Genomic DNA, 24,040 nt, shown 5'->3' with positions numbered 1-24,040 from the left:
TCGTAACGAACGACGGCTTCATTTGTAGCTCAGGTACATACGGGGAGGGAGCTCACATCATCACCAGCCAATATCAAAGTATCTGACAGAGACCTCTAATTGCTGTTATTTCCCACGAGGGCCATACGTCTTGTGCAGCTAAACGAACTTGAGCTGCAATCGTTGGGGAGCGAGGGGATGGAGCGCACCTGCAGGAAACCGTATCGAATCACGGAGCCGATATTTTTTAAAGGAGACATATGATGCCGTTTTTATCACCGTTTAACACTCAATCACTGCCGGTAACGTAGCATACTTGGCTTCTAGAACCATCTGTAGAAAAGCTCCCAGGTGTCTAAAATGTTTCCATCAATTTACACAAAGAATTAGACCATATTTAAAGGAGGACTTTGCTGAAACCACAGCGGAATAGACACCACCAGAAAAAAAAACTTTTTCGCAAACAACAGGGCATAAGACTAGCAAAGTGAAGAAGAGCGAAGGGCAAGCAGGAAAAAAAAAAAGTGACATCGGGAGAAGCCAGTTGAAATACGGACGTCTCCTGGGAACGTTCGGGATGGTTGGCAAGTATGGCGGCGCTTTAATGGGCCTCATTAGTAACACCTGCGATTTCTCCTTATTTCACGTCAAAACGGTACGTTGGCGAATGAACTGCGCCGCTCTCCCCCTCTTTTGTCCCGGATCAGGGATTTAATTAACTATTGACCGTGCCACCAACAGCAGGAGACGAAAAAGAAATGGACTGAACGCTAATGGCCTGAGAAGAAATCGCGTGCCTCCGAGCGTTCCTCCTACCTCCTGGCAACGTTTCAAATTTGTGGGGAAGGGACTCTGGCAGCACCCGAACCCCCCCCCAAAAAAAAAATCACAAAAACTCAAAGCAGAGGAAATTACAATATCTAGTATAAGTTGTTTACTTGCTACATGCTTTACATCATCACATACAATTAAAATTAATGGATTAATCGTAAATCGGTCATTGAAAAATAATCGTCAACAACACCGAGGCAAGCGTTGATGCAGCTGCGCCTGGACGTCACAGCGCTCATAACAATAAGTGATTAAATCAAATTTAGGAGCATGTTAAAAATTATGAAACCATTCGTCCGGCACGGGCCGCCCCGTTTGTGATGGTATCGCTTGGCGAGACGATCGATAAATCAATAGATTATGCGCTCGCCTCGTGAAAAATTAAACGCAATCATAACAGCCAGAGGATCTGCGTCGTGATCAAATGAATGCATTTTCTATCATATCGGAGCGGTTATTTGGATGTTTAAATATTGTGCTTGTGGCAAAGGTACACACGGCAAAATTGAAAGAGAAAGTACGACAAAAAAAATGTTGATTTTATTTCATCGTTACTGTATTTTTTGCGAAATGTCAAATACTGGTTGCTGAATATAAATGGAATGAATGGAGCTGCTTTCGTTTGCCAGAAATGAAATAAGTTTTATTCATTCCCACAATGGCGCATACACCCCTTTCTATCCGCGTCCAGTTATTCCCAAATTTTACATGCACCGATGCTTCTACTCTTGGTCCATTAATCTCTTCTTTGGAAAATTAATTACAGCAGGAAATTGAAAGTCACAAAGTAGACCTTCTTGCACTTCTTCACCGAGTCGCTTTAAAAGGATGTCTTTGCTATTTAGTCCACTTTGGGCTGATGTGCTTTAAAGGAAATTCCTGATAGCGGGATTAGCGATACACAATGGAAGCGCGGCTCATTCAGCGTAACTTTGTAATTGTGTTTTAAAACCGTTATCTCTGCCGTTAAATTGGTGGCCATACGCACAATTTTCGTTTTTTTCTTTCATTGTTTTTTTTTTTAAATTTATGATAGCACCCATTTGACATGCCCTGCATATTCAATAGTATTGGGACATTTGGGTATTGTGAAGAAGTGAAAATATACAGAAATATTAATTTCTTCACTACGGGTTAAGATAAAATCTAGGGAAAAAAATATAGTCAACAGGAGCCTGTTTAGTGCTGAGCTTTATGACGCAGCGCCATAGAGCGTGTGTTTTATAAGGCCTTAAGCTTTATGGATATTTAAGTCTCATAGCGAAAAGTCAACAGGATCTTCCCGCAAAGCTATTTTTCCTCACCCGGATCACTCTTCCGAGATAAACACCCGACGTGTCGCGCTTGTTGTCACCAAAAAATCCGAACGCAAGCATTATAAGCGGCGAGCCGGGCGATAGATCCAATTGTGTTTGAATAAAGGCCAGCCAATGCCATTCCTCTCAGCACATCACTTAACCTGTGTAAACACCGCTCGGAATAAATGAGCATTATCTTGGAGTGCGCGTAGTTGATGGAGATAACCAGGAGGGGGAAAAAAAAAACAAACATCCACTTTCTGGACAATGAGGCTGGCGGTAATGAGAATTGATACGCCGGTGTGTGTGTGTTTTATTTTATTTATTTTATCCGGCAGCCAAGATGTTGACAGGTTGCGCCTTAGGAAAATTGATGGCTGGGCGACCATCTTAATCATCCATCTACCAGTCAACCACACAATGTCGTGACGGAGGACAGGTTAGCCTATGTCACGTCGGTGGATGGATGGAGATGAGGACAAGATGGACGGGAGGAGACGAAACCTTCGGAGGCCCGTGGGCCCTCTGACAATCTTACTCTGAGGGAGGCGGGTTGGTTTTCATTACACCTGCCCGTCAAGCCAGCTGCCAATCTATGGAAATGTTGAATTAGCCAGCACGTACGTACGTGCTGACGGTTAGCTTAGGTCCGCCCCGTCGCTGTATTCCGAGTGTAAATCAGAACCTTAAGCAGCCAATATCCTGAGCTAGCCCTTCCGCTCTCTCTTATCTCCCGAGCCATATATTGCCTCTCCCAAGCAACAATTTCCCCGCTTCCCCCGCGTGAAGATGGTCTTTTATTGCATTGTGAAATGCATGAGAAGGGCAGAAGGGAGGACGTGCGGATTTATTTGGAGGAAAGTCAGAGGAACGCTCTGTTGAGAGAAGCTTTTCAGATTTTTTTTTTTCCCCTTCTAAAAGCAGATTGCTGTTGGGGTCAAATGCTATTTGGTGTTTTGCATTCGAGTGTTTTTGTTCAGATGAAAGGATTGAACTTTGAACTACAAATGTTAGCCTCGTTGAGTGGTACCGCTAACTTTTTCATGCCGGTAGTCAAACACAGTTTGGTGGACTTTCAAAACTCGATTTCCCATTGAGATCAATTATATATGGAATCAATCCATCCAGAATCCAGAGTATTAGTTCTTGCGTACTCACCTTGCTTATAAAATGTATTTTTCTGTGACATTTATCGGATTCAGGAACAGATTTTTTTGGGTTGACATGATTTCTTACGGGAATATTTACATCTCGCAAATGGTTTCCGTATGTAAAACAAAAGGTCATATAGATAACGTATGTTCCATTCATTTACGATATGAGATGTGCTACGCGCCAATGGCCGTGATTTATTTTGTCGGGAGTTTGACAAATCGCCGCGTAAAATGCGCCATATTTCAGGACTCCATTGTGAACGCAAGGCCGAACACGAGGTTGGTGTCGTTGCGGAAGTAATGAACGTTTTGGGAACCGCAAATTACGAAGCCTATTTTTCCCTTTGAATTTGTTGAACGCAGTGATATGAAAAAAAGAGAAGAGTTTGTATGATTAATTCCATTTTTCACTCGCGACGGCAGAGCAGATTGGCAGAGCCCGTTTTGATCCCGGCGGAATCTCCGTAATCCGCTGCATTAGACAGCAGATTGAAGACATTTGTTGCGTGCAATCCTACGGATTATTGAGAGGTACACTGACAACAAAAAAGAAGGAAATACAATCCAAGAGGAGGCCTTTTTTTTTTTTTTTTTTTTTTACACATATGAATAAACATATTAGGCTACTACCGCTAGCAAACACAAACATTGTTCAAAATGGACGGCGTGGATTCTCCAAATATTTTCTCATCCAAGATTTGCAAGAGTCATGAAACGTTCGGAACACACAAAATATCATGAGTCTCACAAAACTACTTTTAAATAGCACGTGGTTTTCACAGGTTTTGCAGTATTTGGGAAACAAATCATATTTCAAGGTGTTTAAAGGCTTTCACCTTACTGACAGCGCCACATCATTTATATTCCGCATCAGAGCTGTAGCAGAAATTTGAATAGATACCAATTTGCATGGCAGAATCACCACGCTGTTTGCGTTGATGCACCCCACACCTCGGCTCACCTCGCTAGCACACATCAGTAACAATCTCATTTACCGCCCCATTAATCACTAGAATTCTTGACACCGTGAGTGTGTGAGTGTGTGTGTGTGTGTGTGTCAGTGACAGTAAACCTTCTTTGCATTATAAAAGCACTCAAGCTGATGACTCAAAGTGAACATGCAAGTCTAACATAAATTATTTGGCTGTGCTTATTTCCATTAAGTATATGGATGTGACCGATCCAGCCAATGTGTTTCATTGATTACCTTAGATATGATCATAAAAGGAGGAGAGCAGGTCATGAATTATAGGGGAAAAAAAATTGTCACGCAGCTAATGCTAAACCCCTGATAGCATTGCGCGGTACAAAGTGGATGATGAACTTCCTCTAAATTCTTTAAATGATCTTGGCCAACCTTCAGTTTGTAAGTCTACACAATCTTTGTCCATTTCTGTCCATCAAACACATGGCGGTACCGAGGCCAGCCCTGACCTCCCCGCACCCGTATGCTAATTTCGCTAATGGACCCCCTTTAGCTGACCAATGAGCCATTTTTAAAACCATTTGTCACACCTGGAATACTACTTCTTCCACTGCGGCGCTTCCTCATTTGAAACACTGTGTCGCCTTCTTGTCTAAGGGAGACTGGCTGAAGGCGATAACTAATCCACAACAAATAAGTGCATGCTGGAAGCTAGCAGCGACAGGACAGGAGCTCAGAACAAATGGCAATGAATAAAATCTCAAAGGCAACAAGGCAAATGGGAACAAAGCACATGAAATAGAAGACGGGAAAGGTACTAACCACCAGCTAGGTTTTAGGGTGTAGCTAGCTCGCTAACTAGCGCACTCTAGATGGGCTTAGTGTAGTGATGATAATTGATTGCACCAAATAACCACTCGAATTTTTAAATGACGAGGGAGCAGCGACTCATGCTGAACACCAAAATGCCCCAAAATGATGATACACTCATCCTATCAAAAAGTATCACATTTGCATCAATGACATCTTTTGCTTGAGTGATTCGTTTTAGCCTAATTTTAAAACCTCAGGGATGTTTGGTTCTCCACTTTAATCTGGATCTAATTTCACCTAGATTTGCATGCATACATAAAATAAAACATCTCAAGTCGAGCACAGTTCATTTCAGACACAAGGACACGCTCAAAATGTTTACGTGAATGTTTTTTTCCCCTTCCCATTTCCAGGCCTGCAGTTTATCTCACTTTATATCGTGAAGAAAGTTGTTTTTGTGGGGGCACCGAAGTCAAAGACTGCATAACAGATGCAAAGCAAAAAAGATAACAGAGCAACTTTTTAGACACGGTTAAAACTAAAAAATCTTACACGAGCACATTGGTATAACAAATTACAGATCAATAATTTAGATCAGTAATTTGGGGGATAATGGCAATTTTTTCTCACGCATAAGAATCAGGCAGGACTGGAAAAAGTTCAAATCTTACAAGAATAAATTATTCCTTTTCATGCTAGATTTTATTGTGTGTCTCTATTACTTTCTTGAAAGAGGCGTCGAGGCCAAATAATGAAGCTCCTTTAGTTGTGACTCTGCACCTGTGCTCTCTGCAGGAGCAATAACCCTAATGACTGTGCGCGTGTGCGTGCGAGAGGCCATGAAATGAAAGTAATTACAGCGGGGAACGCTTTTTTGTCTGCTCGCTTCCTCTCATCTCAGCTTTTCCGTGCTTCGATGCTTCTGCAGTGCGTTTTAGTTTACGTGAGCGCACGCGGGGCCCCGAGCTCTCTCTTGCTGGCTTGATTTTTTTTTTGTCAGAGCAGCTCACACTCTTCTAATTCCAATGAGGCTCCTTGAAACAACTGGATTTACAGCAGGTCCGGAGAAAGGGAAGGGAAATATACTTGCTGCCACACGGCTCACTAGAATGGAACTGAATCGAGTCACCGTACAGGAGACGTTCAATAAAAACACTCTGTCATATATTCTTTATCCTCTGCGGAGAGAAATTAGTGGCGTACTGATGAGCCGAGAGAGGAGGTGAGACATTATTATGAATCCCACTTTTGTTTTAGATAATTGGTTGCTGCAAAGACTGCAGAGACCTCAAGTAGGTTTCATTATAAATACATGAATAAATAAATCATCGCTGACAAGTGTGATCATGGAAAGAATCTTACTTTGATTTTTCCTCATCTTGCGTACAATAAGCCTTTGTTTACAATTATTAAACTCTGCATGCAAGGATGGCGGGTTATCACATCTTATATCACCAGTCGCCATTCAACGTGTGACACCCCAAGGCTTGCACATGTTCTCCCCTCCCCTCAATCATTCAAAATGTTCCTTCTCTTGCAGGTTTTCGACCTAGAGATGAACAGCAATATTTAACGGCGGCTCGGAAACGCCGTCAAATGGTCCTTGAGTGTCTGACAATAACCACAAAAGCTCCAGAGAGAGAGTGAGGCAACAAGAATGGAAGATAAGAGGGTTAACAAAGAGGCTGTCACAAGACGGAGGCACTTTTTCATTGTCTGGAGCATTTAATGAGCAGGAATTAAACAATGACAGTATGTAATAACCTGCGAGCGGGCGAGTTGATACTTGGCTTGCTTCGGCGCACATATGGGGATTGCTCATTTGCAGCTTTTAATAGACTTGAGGGGCTTAAAAAAAGTTGAGAAAACATCACACATTTATCACCGGCAAAGGCATAAACAGGATGATGCCTTTAATCGTATCATTTCCGCAAATAGTGGTGTTTACTCAACTGCAGATGGTGCAGGCGTCTCTTGGGGCGAGGCCTTTATTTGTACAAATCGTATTATCAGTAGACAATGCTTACCCGCTATTTTTGTGAAAAGTTAAACACAACTGAATTGTCTCTTCTTCGCATACCACCAGGGAGGTTGAGGTCTAATTATTTCTTGATTAAAATAACTCTTTTGCAATTTCCTGTTCAATTTTAAAAGAGAATTGCGCATTCGGTATTGAACAAAAACATGCTAATGTCTGCTAGCTTAATGCAAAATGCCTTAGATGGGCTTACGTTTCAGCTGAAGTCAGCTAAACTAGACCAGCTCTCCACCAAAAAAAAAAATGGATATAGCGAAATGGATGGTTAATTGGTGGCGGGGAATTAAGTGCTTACATTTGATATCAAAAGTGCTTTATTAGGAGGTCTGTTTCACTGTCACCATTTTGTGTTCCATTAGATTCTATTTTAGTCGACATTATGCCTTTGGTCCATTAACAAATGATAACTTTTGTAAGTGCTTTGAGTGCTTATGACTCATCAGTCTGCCATTTTAGTGGAATAAATTGCTCAACGGAAAGAACAGGCAGTATGAAAAGGTTGATTTTGATTCAACATCACAGACACCCACTCGATCAAAGTTTGTCTTAAATCTGGAGATGGTTGAAACGCTTTAATTGATGTAAAAAAAACAAAAAAAAGTTAGTAATGTCCTGATGTGACAACGTAAGAATGCTGATGCCGGTTTTCAGATATTAAAAGTGAAAAGTTATTGGAAAGATAGATACCTGAACTCCACTCAAGTGCAATGACAAAGTTTTTGTCCTCGGTTACATCCCAACACCAGCCGCATTAAACGCTCCGGCAGTGTGTGAAATTCCCCGCGATGACATCACGTTACAAACGACTCACAAACAACCTCAGCTCGCCACAGTGCCTTGATGAGTCTCATCCTCCACGTTTGATGCTCGCTGAGCTCTAAAACGGCCTCCCTACGTTGGTCGCCCCGCACGCTAGCCGATTCCAATTAAATGCCGGCGGTAAATAATATCTCCGCGCCGCAGTGCTTGCATGGTGCAGGAGAACAGGGGAACAACAGGCCCCCATTGAGGAAACATCTCAGGTTGGGGCGGGTAATTTTCACCGGGGAGTATGCTGGGAAAAAGACACAAGAAGCTGATGGCTTGTCCTCCATTGTTGGGCTTGAAAAGTATGATTAGACTTAAAGAGAGGTTTGAAGCAGAGGGGGAAAAAAAAACACTAAAGCCTCATCTGTTGCTCTCTGCGGGGAGTCCGAGAAGATTTGATGGACTCAATTTGAGTAGAAAATGACCAGTTGTGAGACGGTCGGGGGGCCGGCAAGAACATAAAAACGAAATGATACCAAACATTCATCCGGCTATGTTCCAGAAAGCAAAGATATAGGTTGAAAAAAAATCTGCCAATTTACGGCGAGTATCTAAAAAAAACCTAGTCGTTGTAGTAGCACAGCTTCATGACCTACAAGAAAACTTTGGGTGTAAAAAAGCAGATGTTGGGGAATAGCATTAAAAGCTATGGACTTCAGCATTAATCAAAAATGGATGCCATTTTTTGTTGCCTCACAGTAGAAAGTCAAAGGATGCAACAAAAACATTGTGACTGCAGCGCTGAAATGGGTCAAGCGGAGTGCAGTGGATGGGAGGTCTGAGAAAATGCTGGTTGTCCGGATACACAGCGCCCCCTACAGGACAATGGAAGATGATCACCTTGACAGAGCAAATCTTGCTTGAAGGGGGGCGGGCTGGATCACACTAACAGGTTAAATGAAAACAGCATAGTGGAAAATGTTTAGAGCGAATTTATGATTCACTCTTTTGGTCTCAAAAGGGGATAGCAAAATAGCGCACTAAACGGTTGGCTGGTGTGAGCTCCGAGGCAGAGTCAGTGACTTTCTACTCCTGATAATCTGGATTAAAAGACTGTGGGACAGCAGCATTAAACACTGCTGCCTGGGCATCACACTCACACAAATACACACATAGTGTCAAATTTGATCCAGCAGTTTTCATACGCACTTGCGTCACAGTTCAAATCCTTTCACAATCTACGGAAGGAGATTCCCGCTCTTGGGAATGTTTGACCGAGCATCCTGATTTGAGAACGTCATGGTTAAAAGTCGGCCTGTCCCGGCGGGCCTGAAATTTGATTGGATTTCGGGCAAGGGATGACATGTGTGAAACTGAGATGACTTTACCATCCAATATTTTGCAAGGGAGGTTTCTTTTTTACTTTATTAAACCCATCTGTTTGCTGCTACCACTTGATAATCCGTCTTCTATTTTAATCTATCCCAGTGCATCTCAATCTGTGATTATTATTCTACAACATTCGTGTGCGGTGATTAAAAAAAAACGTTGCACAGATAAAAAAAAAAGTTTGAATGGTGGCAAAGCATGACATTGTTGCCACTGTACTAATCTGGGTATTAGTTGTCCGAGTAGGACTACACAACACAACACAAGAGAGCACAATGGATGGCGGGCGACAGGAGATGTGCCACAATTTTGTCAAAAAGTCCAAATGAGAATCCATAGTGTTTACACTGGCACTGCAGGACTGAGGCGACCCCCACCCCCTTTGCAAAGAGGTCGCCATATCAGGCCAGCTGAGTGGGTCATTGATTATCTGTCAGTCGTGTGAGAGCTGAAGGCCCATTAAGTCGGGAGCGTCACAAAACATGATGACATGCATGCCGATGAATATGTGAAAAGACTTTTCAGGCAAAAATAACAAATTGGTCATGGCTGTAAAAAAATACACCCTCTCCCCCAATTGGGATTATTGAAGCAGGCATTTCTACAAACAGTAGGCGGAGTCATTAATATCAAGTGAATTTCAATCAAAATCAACAAGACCAGTTCTGGAGAAACACAGAAGAGCATCACGGCAGACTAACAGCGTTTCCTTTAATAACTCATCACTCTCAATAAAAAAATGTCACTCCATCATCCTCAGCCTTCCATCTGTAGCAAAGCAAAACATTCTGGATTGATGGGAGTCTGTACATTGGCCGAGAGGCTGCAGGTGAAAAGCTGTTATCAGGCCAGGGCCGCAAGATTACTTCCAGCAGTTTGCCCTGCTGAAATCCTCCCAGGACACACACACACACACACTTACACACACTGCATCCCATACCAACTCATCCTGATGTTGATAGACAGCCACACAATTGTTTTCTCTTTTGGCTCCGCTATATCTCACTTAGATTTGTCTATTCTTGATTTCCTCCAGGTCCTGCCTAAGTCAACAGCTTCGGGTCAACAATGTAAACTCACGAAAGAGCCTGCCGCTCAACTTGGAAGCATTTGTTCCCATTTATTTATTTTACGATTCGGTGTAGCCGCCGCTTTGTTTATAAACGGCGGAGCTGCTCGTACCTGGCACAAAAGTGATTCTTCCATCTCATTAAAAGTGATGAACAATCACATTGCGATGACCTCGACTTGACGTAGAAGAAATGTTGTCCCATTCCTAGCAGCTGCCCCAGTAAGACAAAGCGGTGTGTTCAAGCTCTAGCTCCTATTTGAGCAGGTCTAAGTGACTTGACAGAGTGGCTCCAGTAGCTCGCTCGCCTTAGGCTACCGACGGATTGTACGAGCCATTTTGCAAGCAAAGGAGATAAACGCAGTCGGGTTGAAAGACAAAAAGCGGCGGTGGCTGCTGAGGTACTACCGTGGTGAAAGCGTGGGTCGGTTAATGGATGGGTCTTTCCCGCAGTAATTCAAGACAATGAGGAAGTAATGTGGAGTTGTTCTACAGAGCAAACGTGGGGAGGCAAGACAGATGTCAGGGACGGTAAAAAAACTAAGCAAGCGACGACAACAGAAATTTGCGTAAGCTTCCATCCTTTGTGATATTTTATAAAATATCTAGCAATTGCTTTTTAACCCTAACCCTAACCCTAACCCTAACCCAGAATAAATGAAACTCCTCGCCGAAGTTCAACATAGTTGCTTTGCTCCACAATGCCACCAATGAAATAATATTTTGGACGTGTCAAAATCAACAAACACCAACAATCGTTTCCGAATCGGCAATGACAAATCGGAAAGATGATCACTGCATATCTACCCTGAAGCCTCAGTATAGTAATTCTGGATCCCAAGTGTGTCTGATAGTGTCCAAAGACTGAGCAGAAGGAAAAGACAGATCCCATGCAAGACAAAAACTACAAAGTCAGACGGGAGAGGATGGGATGAAGGGCAGGACGGTGCCATACGGAGTGACACAGTTCAACAGACGGCGAGCTATGGGAACATTTGGAGAATACATGAGGCAGTTATGAACCTATTTGGTTTCTCCTACGGGGGCACCCGAGTGTCACTAATGGCCAAGCAGGGGCTGGTAAACACATTTCGGTGACGACGCGACACTGCCGGAAAAACAAATTAAACTCTCTTCTCTCATTTCACACGCTCTCGACCCCTTTCTCCCCACGTCCCTCCATCACTCATTTCTTTTCCACCCCTCTGCTCAGCTCGCCTCTTTGCCGTCTGTCTTCTGCCTCGCCTTCATTTTGTCTTGCGGTCATTTAGCCCTCGTTTGTACTGTGACTGGCTGAGGAAAATAAAAACAAGGCCATATGCGCGAGGAGAAGACTGCCCAGGACATGCCGGCTGCTTTAACAACATCACGGTGGGAAGGGAGATGCCGGATGGCTTCTGGCCGGGTGTTGGACATGTAGGCCAGTGTAATGAGGCTTGTGCGAACTCTTGTCCACAATGGACATCCGAGTTAACAACTCAGAACTAGACAACACAGTGCACAATGGCGACATACACATTTAAGAAATGTTTTTATTGGCCTAGCTAGTTTGATGTCAACAATATGTATTGTTGAAATACTATCGGATATTATTAAACAAGACAAATAAAATATTTGGCAGGACTGTAACTGACAAGTGTTTGAAATATCAATCTGTCAATTATTTTGTCGATTAATCGGCTAAAAAACAGTTTTTTTCAGTTTCCATCCCTTTATTTAAAAACTGGACATTAATTTATGCTTTAATTGACTATCAAAAATCTTTATCCATTACGTAATTGATTCATTGCCGATTAATCGTCACACCCAGTGCATTTCTCGACAACGTTATTGGAAAGTCTTCCGGGAGATCTCCTCTCAGCTTGACTAGATTGCCGTTCTTCTATCGTCAAAACGTCTTGAGCGACGTTTTCGAGGCCTGCCGTGTTTTCTCATTAGTGAGGCAACATTAAATCGGCCAATTTCCTGTACTTGCATACGTCTAATAGAAAAGAGCATATTAAAGCTATGCAGCGAGCACTTGGCTGCGGATTTCTTCACCTCAATCTAATTTAATCCATCCAGTAAACGCAGCACGGGTAGACTTTCCTCTTATCTTTGTTTACATAAAAGTAATGAAGTGGATGAAGCCTTGGGCCCAAAAGATTCATTCGGATTGATTGCGGCGCCAGATGTAAGGGAGCCGCGACACAAAGAGCAACGGCGCTACTTAGCATTACAAATTCCAATGGCTTGTGTGAGGGCTTTGTTTTGATTCCACATTTACACTCTTGCTCTCCATTCCAAGTCCCCATTTTTTATTTTACAACTTTTCCTCACCCGCTCTCCTCACATCACACCCCACTTGCATTCTGTTATCGGGAAAGGTGTTAGAAGAATTCGTTTAGCACTCACAGTGAGCAGTGTGTGTGTTTGTGTGTGTATGAGTGTGTGTGTGTGTGTGTGTGTTACTACTGGGACTTAACACTGGTGTTAGAAGGGCATCACGGGTCGCAAATTTACTAAACCAGCTCAGTGGCCTAGTAGTAGAGTGTCCGCCCTGAGACTGGAAGGTTGTGGGTTCAAACCCCGGCCGGGTCATACCAAAGACTATAAAAATGGGACCCATTGCCTCCCTGCTTGGCACTCAGCATTAAGGGTTGGAATTGGGGGGTTAGATCACCAAATGATTCCCGAGCGCGGCACCGCTGCTGCTCACTGCTCCCCTCTCCCCCAGGGGATGGATTAAAATCACATGGGGATGGGTTAAATGCAGAGGACAAATTTCACCACACCCAGATGTGTGTGTGACGATGATCATTGGGACTTTAACTTTGACTTTAAATACTTGCGAAAGTCTCCCTGACACTTAGATGTCGAAAGGGCAGCCATGTTGCCTTCAGTTTCGAAAATCTGCAGTTTACATCTCCAAACTTTTTGGTGAATAGTGTAAATTAGCGATTCCACTAGTCTCCGTCTTTTCTCTTACTCGTATGCCTCCGACGGGGGGAATAACAGAAGTGAAAACAATGAGCGTTATCACAACAGCCGCTGAATTCACAGAGATAAGAAAATTCATTAAGCGCTCGCTCGCTAATGACGCACGAGGAGATGAAATTACGGCAAGGACAAAAGACAGCCTGAGCGACAGGAGCGGAGGGAGAGGAAGCCGAACGTGCGGGAGGAAATGTAACACCGGATTGCATCGTGGCACGCCGGCTCCGACGGGCCCGGCGACCTCTCGGAGTCGGAGAATTAAGGCGGGCTTCGGTCGCTTTGTCAACACTCTTGTCTCTTTGCCTTTGTTTTGCAGTTCGACTCCCGCCGCCCTCCTCGTCTTCCCTGTCCGTCTGATATTTCTCGCCCTGGGGGAAATCGAGGTTGAAAGTCACGCGCGTATGCTTGCGGTCGGCTCGCCCCGCCAAGGTCGCTCCGAGCGTGCGACTCGGTTATTCCCGACTACCGTGCCGTCGAATATACTTGATGTGATTTTTACTTTGGTGGTGTGCCGAGTAAAACGTGAGCCTTGGTTGGCAAACACCGCGTTGACTCATAACATTACGAAGCGGAGGTTGATCCTACTGTCCGAAAACAAACCGTGCACGGTCAAGGTGATGCACTGCAAATTCATTTTTGCCGCACGAAACATAATCCAGATCACGCTTAACAATTTCTGCAACACGAGCGCACGCACATAGATATATATAAGTACCATCTGGTGCCCATTCCGCGGCCCTCTGGCTTCCATGTTGGATTACCCCTCCAGTATTTACCTCTTTGAAAATCCAGCCGGCAATCTCTGATAGGGGCCATCTGTAATCTGAAGGTTATATTTGCGTCGGGTGTGTGTGTGTGTGTGTGCGCACATGTGGTAATTTGTCCCCCGCTCAGCGTTGGGATGGTATCATCTTGCCCGCGACATCTGTTCAACACGGGGCTGAGGGTTGCACGGTGGAGTAGTGGGACGAAACAGGCCGCACGAATGCATCCAGACGCACTCAACACTGGTCATTAGGTTCCTACTGTTCACATCATTTTGACGGAAGCGTTTCACTGTTCGAGGGGATGCCATGCGCATGATCGTGTCAGTTTTGTGCCACGATGAAATATGACAGAGCGCCGTGCCATTTCCTGCCTGGCAAAGAGAGTGCCCATCTGGACGCGAGCGAGTGGTGTCCGGCCTCTTGTTGTTGTTGTTCCATGCTGTTGCGATTTCTCGTGTCGAGCCGCTACTCGTTTCCGCACCGCAAGGGGTGAACGCGGGGACATGGAGGTCTAATTGTTGTTTGTTTAAACTACCGACTTGAACGAGGATAAAACCTGTGTTGTTTTTCTCAAACTCATCTTGCAACATTAGCGTTAAAAATACTTTACAGATAAAGATTGCAAAACAAAGCACTGTAAGTGCAAAGAACTATACAAAAACATACAGCGGAAACTCTCCGTAACTCCCGCTAACAACCCAGGCTAACATATGCTAAAATCTTCCAACAATCGAGATGTACAGTACTGCATTACGTCATCATACTTCCTTAATACCGATTACTAGCCTACTTTCCTATTCGCCAGAGGAGAGAAGCTTTGTTGTCAGCGTTCTTATACTACCTGGTCAGTCCAGCAGCAAACAACAACAAAAACAGAGAACCTCCTCCCCTCAAGCAAGCTGAACAACTCAAAGGAAGCTGACAGAAAAGTAAAGGCTGCCCTCTGCTGGCTTAAAGTATACTTGCTCACTGACAAGCGTCTTTGCTAAAGGAATATTTTTGGGTTATCGTTAGGGTTAGGGTTTTTTTGCTCTGATTAGTAGATTCTTTCAAATTAAATCTGATTAAAAAAATATATGTCGTGTCATGTTTTCCGCGTGTCAAACATTTGAGTTATTATCTGACAACATCTCACATGCAGGCGCTGCTCCCTGCAGATACTTAGCACATGCGAGGCATAAAAAATACATTTGTTCACATACACAAACGCCTTAGCGGCAATGCGAGAGTCAACAGGCATGACTGTGGCACATCTGGGGCAGGCAGACTAATGAACCAAACTGTAATGAGTCATAAAATAATGATGATGAATAATGATTGTGCATGTGTACACACGTATGACAATTTCATGACTATTTGTCTTAACTTCACAATGTAATATGTTCAGCTGTCCCTTCCGGTAAAAATTCCGATTCTTAGTGAGCGCAAGTGGAAAAATCTCAGCCGTATAGGCGTAACGAGATAAACATATGATGGGTCAAAAAGCTGATAAAGCCATTTTTTGTTTGATCACGGAACACGTGTGAGGGAACTCAAAACTTCCCCTCTCGTCCTTTTGCTCAACTCACTTCCCCCATCCTCACCTGAGATCCGACTCAAATCCGATCAACACTTCCAACAGCATGACCGTCTCACGCGGCCTCTTCTTATGCTACGTCTTCTGTACAGGTAACATTTAACGGCATCGTACCATATAACGTTGTTTTTATACGCAAATTTGCCATCGTTTTGACAGTTAACATCCAGCCTGCTCGGACGGCGGCCAATACAAGCGCCACGATTGAGGACGGTAAACCTCATCGTAACTCGAGTGATATCGGCGATTTATTCTCAACGTGTCGTCTCAGAAAGCCGCATGTAGTAGTATATAGTTAGTCTTTTTTTTTCTCATCACAAGGCACTCTCCCTGCTCTGCAGTTGACAGCCACACCGGCCTTCCCGGTGGCGGAGGGTCAGAAGGTCAGCCTGCGCTGCTGCGCACCGAGCTCACCGGCCTTTCACAACTGGCACTGGCAAAGACAGGAGCAAAAGACGTGGAAGAAAGTAGCCAAGGGGGGCCAGCTCACCCTGAGTGAGCCACGGCAAAGTGGACTATATCGCTGCTTGGCTCAAAGCAATCTGAGCCAGAGTGTCAGTTCCAGCCACGCGGTTTTTATCATCTCCCTTCATGCAACAGGTTGGTGGCCCAATCAGGAAATGCACAATTCTATTATTAAAGAATTACAGTCTGGTCATATTTCAGACTTGATTTTATAATTTTCCATCATCTCCTTAATGTGGAAAGACTGCAACTAATACTCGTGTTTGATTTTACAGTTGCGAAACACATTTCAGCATTTGCGGTAACACCTTTTTCTAGCCATGACCTCATTTACTTCTTGTCAGTGAAAATGTATATGACGTACATTTGAACTTCCTTTTTTTCTTTGAACCATTAATTTATTTTTACAGCAAATATCGGAATAGCTGCCTTGGCTCTCTCTCTTTTGGCCTTGATAATGAATGTCGTTGTCATGTTTTGGCTGGGATGGCAAGGACTTAGAGACAAGAGGAGCGCTGCTAGCACGGGAGCTAAAGGTACAACTTAGCATAACAGAGGATAATTTCAAAAAGAAAAAAAAGGCAATATATGGAATATATGGAATATACATAACTTTTTTTTTTTTACAAGGTTTTCCAAGAACCGTAAAGGAAGCAAAGTAAGAAGTTTTATTTTATTTTTTTATTATTCACATACAGTTAAAGCGGAAGAACCCAAAACTGTGTTTTGACTAGTTGGGCTACACAGAACAGATTTAAAAAAAAATGAGGCTTCTTCCCCTTTAATGTAGGTGTTGAAATTGTATTTTCATTTTAATGTAAACATTTTCACTATGGTTTTATTATAAAAAAAAAAATCTTAAAATACACATCCCTGCGAAAATGCCAAGTTTGTGTGACATGGGACCGAGACAAATGATTTAAAACTTATTTATGTATTTATTTACATTACAGCGGAGGTCTTCCTCACACGGTGACTGACGGACACGTGTACATGAATTACTCAAGCACCAACCTGGCCTACGCAGATCTGAATCCTACGAGTGTGACTGCGGACAGCACCTACTCAGTTCTGCCATGAATTGAATCTGATTAAGCCGATAGATTAGATGAATGGAAACTCTAATTTATACAATCACTTGTTGACTACCTACTGTCCACAAGTTGTGGTTAGCGGAAGAACACACCGCAAGCATTTTGAAATAAAACGTAGGCCGGCGGTTTCCAAAAGCCTGAGAACTTACTGTTTTGGTAGGAAATGCTGACACCATGTAAAAATAAAAAGCTATATGACTAATTTGAGAACTTTTTTTCAGTTGCTTTTGGTGGATTATCGTCAGACAGAGATTGAGATTTCCGATGAATCTCACAAACTTCTGCTTGCAAAACTTCTTCTTTTCTGTGCATATGTGATGCGGGAAGTCAGATTGGCGCAATTCAGTCTACGTTTAAAAAAAAAAAAAAAGCATTTGCTCTGGTCAGGAGCAGCTGGGCTTTCTCTGCTACTATTACAAACAAAACTCTGATCTTAAATTGAATTAATTCACTCCCAGAAATCTAATCTCTTTAATTGATAGTGTCTCTCTTGGCTGCCTGCAGTTCATGTGGATGGTGGTCCAATCAGCTTTCAGCCTTTCTGGGTGGTCGTGTCATCCGAATCCCTTCAAAAATCAGGAATGTTTACCCGGTCTAACTTATCAGACTGTTTTTTTAACCTAACAAATTTCAAAATTGTTTTCACATGGCCACAGAAGAAGAGTCGCCGATGATGTAGCGGTCTGAGTTCGGTCCAAGCACAGTTGTTCCAGTTTCCAATCTGCGACGGTGTGGATGTGAGCGTGGAAGGTTGTCTGTCTATATGTGCCTTGTGATTAACTAACGACAAGTCCAGGCTGCAGACCTCCAATGACTCGAAGTCAGCCGGGATGGGCCCACTCGAAGTCAGCCGGGATGGGCCCACCCCAGGACAAGGGCCCACCCCAGGACAAGCAGTCCAGAAAATAGCTGTACGGCTTGGATAGACAACACAGGACCTCCTGGCGTAACCCAAGCCGTCACTTGGGTGTGTTCCAGTCAGTTGATATCTGGCTGGATGACCTCATCGGGAAATCTCTGGCTCTGGTGCCGACTGTCTAAAGATATCTGTGAGGTAACGGTGTGGGAGCAGCCCTCACCCTTGGCCAGTCTCTTGATGTGAGCCATGATGAACCGTCGAAATTTGCGAGTGGCAAAACAGTACACCACCGGATCCAGAATGCAGTTGAGGCCCATGAGAAGCAATGTGATCTGGTGCGCGTCGTTGAGCATCTGCACGGTCTCGCTATCCCAGTCCACGTGGCCCCATCCCTTTTGGATCTTCAGCACCGCCAAGGTCCAGAAGCCTTGGACTACGTGATGAGGCAGGAAGCACAGGACGAATACACCGACCACCGCCATGAGCATCTGCACAGCCCTGCGTTTCACCCCAGTGGGCCTCCTGGATGAGATTGTCATAGTGGACTTCCTGGATAAAATCGTTCCGGACTTGAGCTCGGACTGAGGAGCGTTTTGGGAAAACAAAGCTTGGGCGATGAGAAGGTTACACACCACCACCAGTGCGAAAACGACAGAAAACAGTCCGATGATTGCGAAATGCGTGGCGGCCACAGCCCTTTTGGATGAGTCGTCCCCGTTGTGGTAGCCCTCGAAGCAGCGGGTGACGTTCCCGTCCTGGTTGGTGCCCGGATTGGCCAGAAAGGGAATAGCCATGGAGACGGTCGCCAACCAGATAACCACGCAAACGACAATTCCGCGGCGCCTGTGGTCTGACGAGGCCGCGTCTAGAGGCCGGGTGACCGCCCAGTACCGATTGACGCTGATGGCGCAGAGGAAGAGGATGGAGCAGTAGGTGTTGATGAAGAACAAGGAACCGGTCAGTCGGCAAAGGAAATCTTTGTAGACCCACGTGCCTTGGCGGCTGTAATAGCCGATCCAGAAGGGGAGGGCGCAAACAAAAAGGAGATCGGCGATGGTCAGGTTGGTCATATAGATGCGAATTTCCCCCATGGCTTTAGCGTCCCGAAGGCAGCGCAGCACAAAGAGCACATAAATGTTGGCAAAGAGGCCCACGATGAAGATGATGCCATAGGCGGCGGGGAAAAGCTGATAACGAAAAGGCGAGTCCAGGAAGTTGGAGTCATTGCTAGCTGTAAAGCGCAGAGTGGTGACTCTCGCTGGGATTTCTGTAGGGGGGATCTCCATTTCTATCTACGGGAGACAAGACATCGATCAATCAGATATTCGACACATCGAGCAAATTTTGAAGAAAGTCTCGAGATTAATTTGAATTCCAATTCATCCTCACCTTTCAAAGCCCAAACAGAAAGGGAGGTCTAACAAATCCTAATCGCATTTTATCACTGAGCTCCACTTGGTGTGATTTTCACAACGGGTCTCTGATTGCGTAACCGGCGCACGTCAGAGCAAACTTAAGATGAGACACGAGAAGTGAAGCAATTCGTTAAAAAGGAAGTTTTACCATGGTTTCTTGCATGTGACCCCAGTCGTGTCTGCTCGTCCTTCAACTGTGAACAAAAGTGAGAACGTGTGAAGCGGAAGCCAAGAGTTTATAGTTATCTTGATAAAAATCAGTGAGTCAAGGCACAAATATCTTACTTTGATATATGGGGGAGAAAGAAATCTGATTGCGCAATTATGTCTGCTTCTAGTTAAAGATCTAAAAGCATGCATTAGCTAAAAAGTTTTTCTCTTGTAGACGTTTTCTAACGCTAATAAAAACTGCCAGACGTTAGCTGTTAAATATCAAATGGAATCTAATTTACTCAAATCAAAAAGTACATAATTTCTTGACAAGTAATCTAAATTCAAAGCACACACACAAAAAAAAAAAAGATGTAGAAAACCGCCCACAGCTGCTGACTTACCTTACTTGGGCTGTCTTCTCTGTGTGTTATTGGCGTGTCTGGAAGTTCTCAGTCAAAGACAAGGCGAGCGTCGAATATTATAAAGTGGGAGGTGCAAAATGTCTTCTTGGGAAATCCCACATGGTGCAACAGCCAAATTGAAGAAGACATGCCCACGCTGGAGACATCTGGGAGTTTTACTCTGACTTCACACTCAAGTATGGCTTTTAATTTTATTGACGTCCGCATTTCCCGATACCAGAGATTTCCCGGAATCGTTACGCTTATTTGAAATGTGATTGCTCTGCGGAACCCAAGACTATTTAAATCATTGAGATGAACTAGTTCGTACATGTAGTAAAGGTAGGTCTGGCTGCTCATGAAAAATTGACACAAATTTCAAATATTGTCTTTAAATCAAGAACATGCTAAATAGGACTGAGAAAAAAAAAATGAGTCATGCGAATGATCATGACTAGAATGAAAATGATTAGAGAAGCTTGTTGATAAGAGTGTGTGTTTTATGTTGTTTGTGAAAACTTTAGGGAAATAAAGTTTGTGTTGCAACACTTCCCTGTTTGGTGTCATTTGACTAGTTTTTTTATACACTTAAAAAAAAATCAGGAAGTTTGCAATGTCCCTCACTTTTCCAGGCACTTTTAAAAGGTCGTATAACACTTACCTTTGACTCGTGTCCGTTTTATTGGAAACATAGTTAATCTTTTTTTTTATATTGAACAAATGCGTCCCAAATGAACACCTAATCTCCAGCATTTTATTTATTTAATTATGTGTTTATTAAATGACTGATGCCAGTGGATCTTTATGGAAGTGGAATGGGCGGTTGAAAGGGAAAGTGATTGTTGTTTTAGAACCACAAGAGGTCAGGCTAGGCCTACTAAAGGAGGAGTCCATCCTTAGCTGCATGAGTCTGCAGTCCTTTCTCCTCTGCGAACCGCAATGTAAAGCTTTTATTGGGGCAATTAGCTTGGCAATCAAACTAGGAAAACAACATGGTGGCCGTGCATGAAGACAAAGGGCAATGCAAATGCAAGGAAAGAGAACTTGGGGGGGATTTGTTTTTTTAGTTGGGGGCAGTTGTATTTCTCTTTTTAGGAATTTAGAAATGTAAATTCAATAAACTGTGATGGTCTGGAATGCTGCACAGTTTCCTCCCGTGTATCAGCCCACATGTCCAGAGATGGCAAGAGGCGAGCTGCCAAGACCTTAACAGCTCTTTTATGGGCGAGCTTACATTTGCTTTAAAAGAGCTGTGTAGTCAGAAGTCAGGCATTCCTCTAGGAGACAGGAAGGGAGGGAGCCAAATGTGCACAACCCTCTATAATCCCATTAACACTTTTTTTTTTTTCCTTCTCCTTGCCACCCCGCCCTTTATGACACGGGAGACAAAATGGGTGCAATGATGAAGCTTTGCACAAACATGTCACCTGGCACAGCGCTCCAGTGTAAGATCTCTCTCAGGGAGATTTACTGCATGCCAGAGGCGGAGTTTTGAGGAATGTCCCCCCCACAGTGAGAAATAGTCCAGTATGGGAGGGTGAACTTTACAGGCAGGGACATCTGTACTTCAAAATAAGATGAGACTTGACATGATGTTTTGTTTTTGAGTTTCAGTCTATCGAAGGACGTTGGATATTTCTGTCCTTTGAGACTTTTAGTGACGTTTAGAATGAAAATCTTGGGGATGTCACTGTGATGTAATTTTCATTTGACAGTAAGTGTCAAAATGGCTGCCCCCTGAAATGGGGGGTGGGGGGTGGGGGGTGGGGGGGAGGGGGGGGGGGGTTGTGTGTGCGAGTGTGTGTGTGTGGTGGTGGGGGGGGGGGGGGGGGCGGTTGTGTGTGTGTGTGTGTGGGGGGGGGGGTGCAGATTAATTCATACTGTAATACATAGATTAGATTTTCTACACAGTAGTGATGTAATTATGGAATTGATGTGCTCATATTTATCTTTATGGTATGTATTTCATAGCTAATACAATTCAACTTTGAAATGAACATGTATAAAGTTATATCCTTATTTGGTGTATTTTGTAAGTGAACTTGACAGCCACATCTCCATTCTTTTCTCTTCCCCATAAAAATGATTAGATTTGGCATTCTTCCCAGTAACTGGTACACACTTATAATGTAGCCTGCCATATTTTTTTAACCCGTAAAAACACATGAAGCATATTTTAAAAATGGACAAAACCCAAGAATTTCTATTTAAATGTCATCCATTTTTACCTCCATAATAAGACCGTAGCATGAGACCAACAATGCATTCAGACTGAAGAGACGCCAAACCAGTGATGCACACAATGCTGGTCGTTTTAGGATAAGTGCATGTTTCCCCACACGACATGCTGCCCCACATTTGGACTCATCTGGGTTATATGTGTTTAAATACCGCCCATAACCCGCTCTGGGAGGACAGTGAATTAAGCACATTAATCCGCATGCTCGCTGTTAAAAGAACACAAAGTAGTAAAGCTACATAAGCCGTGTCGTAGCGTAAAGACCTTCATCGGTTTCAATTTTTTTTCCCCCCTCGCTGTAAATATGATGTCGTCACACTCTTGTCAGGTGACGATCCCCCCCCCCTCCTCGCTGGACCCTTGTACTATTGATCGTGTGTGATTTCTGGGATGTGCACAGGATTATACAGATTAGTCTGCTGCTGCAATTGTTTGCAATTGCATCCGGATAAGATAAAGAAAATGACTCCTGTGTGAAACAAGAAAATAAAGAGAAGCAGAGGCATGTGCGTGCTCTCGACAAATTCTTTTTGGAGTTGATTTTCGTGGCTGGTAAAGGGATGTTTGCAATTAGGAAGGATGTTGACTGGATTGCGAGCTCTTCCTGAATCAGGTGGGCCGGACAGTAAAGAGTGGAAGGCGGACTAAGTGTTCTGGAAAACATGTGTTGGCGCTTTGCATCGTGTATTTGCCTTTATGTCGTTTGATATATGGACGCCAGTTCCCCACATGACAGAAACATGCTTGTGAACGTTCCCCGGAAGGATGAAACATGACAGATATGAAAATATCAAAGTATATCTCAACTTGTGCAGTGGAATTGCTAAAGACGCCGGGCAGACAAGTTGAGATTTGACATTTTAGTGACATATGCATGATTCTGGACTCATTATTTTTCTATGGGGAACATTTGTTTCATAATCAGAACTTGGTGTTCTTTTTATATGGTGTCTGCTATGTCAAAAATGTAAAAACAGACTCACATATTGTCACGCTTTCCAAGCTTGTGCGTCATTGCTCGGTTCACACCGGCCTCCCAAAGATTGCACTTCTATGTTGACTTCTTTGGTATCTTCAACACCTGTAGAAAGACTTTTTATTTTCATTTCAACACAACAATCTCCTAAACCTTTGGGGGGGGGTGGTTATAAATAATACGAGTGTGTAAACAGTGCAGCCAGGAGAAATACCATCGGGAAAAGATAAATACAATTCCATGGAACAGATATAAAAATGTTTTCAATGTAGGTCAGTGCGTCATAGTATTCATGCCTTGCAGAGGCCTTCTTGTCCCTGACTGCTTACCACTACTACAAATACATATGTGCAATGCAGTCTATCATTACATTTCTGCAGCCCTGTTATTCCTCATAACAGTAGATTTAAGTAGAGGCTTAAAAAGAGATTGTTCTTAATCTTGACATCAACAACTGCATTACCAAATGCTGTTTTGATGCAGTTGCAGATGCCCTTGTGACTTTATAGTGCACAGAATAGACATTTTGATCGTGCCACAACTTGCTCCTGTGCAGCATTGTGCCTGTACGAGAGGAAATATGCCACATTGGCTGTGCTCACCGGCCTGACTCGCTCTTGTATGCGTATGCGGAGGAAGAAGAAGGCGGGGGGGAGAGGCGGGACCTCGCAGCCGGGGAAGGGCGTTCTCTTTGCGGTCAGAGCGGGCAGAGCCATCCCGAGGGGTGGGTCCTGCTCCGGCAACAGGAGGAGAGAAAAAAAAAGGAAAACCCACCTTTGTCATTGTTGGGACGCGGTGGAATGTGATGGTTTGATCTCGAACGGACTCGGGAAGGGGATATCCGAGAGAAAAGGGCCGCTGATTTAAGGGGAAAGA

At 43.8% G+C, this 24,040-nt stretch overlaps 3 protein-coding genes across 5 annotated transcripts in view; 1 reads left to right on the top strand and 2 right to left on the bottom strand.

Annotated features, from left to right (window-relative positions):
• pacrg (PARK2 co-regulated) overlaps nt 1–24,040 on the bottom strand; it is a 109,574-nt gene that overhangs the window by 84,915 nt on the left and 619 nt on the right. The window contains exons 1-2 of one of the 2 annotated variants that reach the window (XM_068652994.1): nt 23,767–23,895; nt 23,172–23,269 (exon numbers count right to left, since the gene is read on the bottom strand). The gene's annotated coding sequence lies outside the window, so the exon portion shown is untranslated. Of the gene's footprint in view, nt 1–23,171; nt 23,270–23,766; nt 23,896–24,040 lie in introns of those variants that run through there. The other variant, XM_068652995.1, reaches the window with a different exon arrangement.
• LOC125980475 (uncharacterized) lies at nt 15,060–17,502 on the top strand. Its single transcript, XM_049739589.2, has 6 exons — nt 15,060–15,654; nt 15,722–15,775; nt 15,884–16,162; nt 16,438–16,563; nt 16,658–16,685; nt 16,981–17,502. Exons 1-6 carry the CDS (start codon nt 15,609–15,611, stop codon nt 17,105–17,107), a joined length of 660 nt encoding a protein of 219 aa, XP_049595546.1. The 5' UTR covers nt 15,060–15,608; the 3' UTR covers nt 17,108–17,502.
• Nucleotides 16,875–20,284, bottom strand: ptafr (platelet-activating factor receptor). 2 transcript variants are annotated; one of them, XM_049739582.1, is made up of 3 exons: nt 19,950–20,284; nt 19,544–19,589; nt 16,875–19,272 (listed from the first exon to the last, which is right to left on the bottom strand). In XM_049739582.1, exons 2-3 carry the CDS (start codon nt 19,556–19,558, stop codon nt 18,100–18,102), a joined length of 1,188 nt encoding a protein of 395 aa, XP_049595539.1. In that variant the 5' UTR covers nt 19,559–19,589; nt 19,950–20,284; the 3' UTR covers nt 16,875–18,099. The 2 variants fall into 2 exon arrangements, with proteins under 2 accessions (XP_049595539.1, XP_049595540.1); XM_049739583.2 differs by having other exon boundaries at nt 16,875–19,268.

Source organism: Syngnathus scovelli, chromosome 14, assembly GCF_024217435.2.
Source record: "Syngnathus scovelli strain Florida chromosome 14, RoL_Ssco_1.2, whole genome shotgun sequence".
Classification (NCBI taxonomy): Eukaryota; Metazoa; Chordata; class Actinopteri; order Syngnathiformes; family Syngnathidae; genus Syngnathus; species Syngnathus scovelli.
Note: the sequence above shows the minus strand (reverse complement) of the source record. Positions and strands in the feature narration are given on the sequence as shown.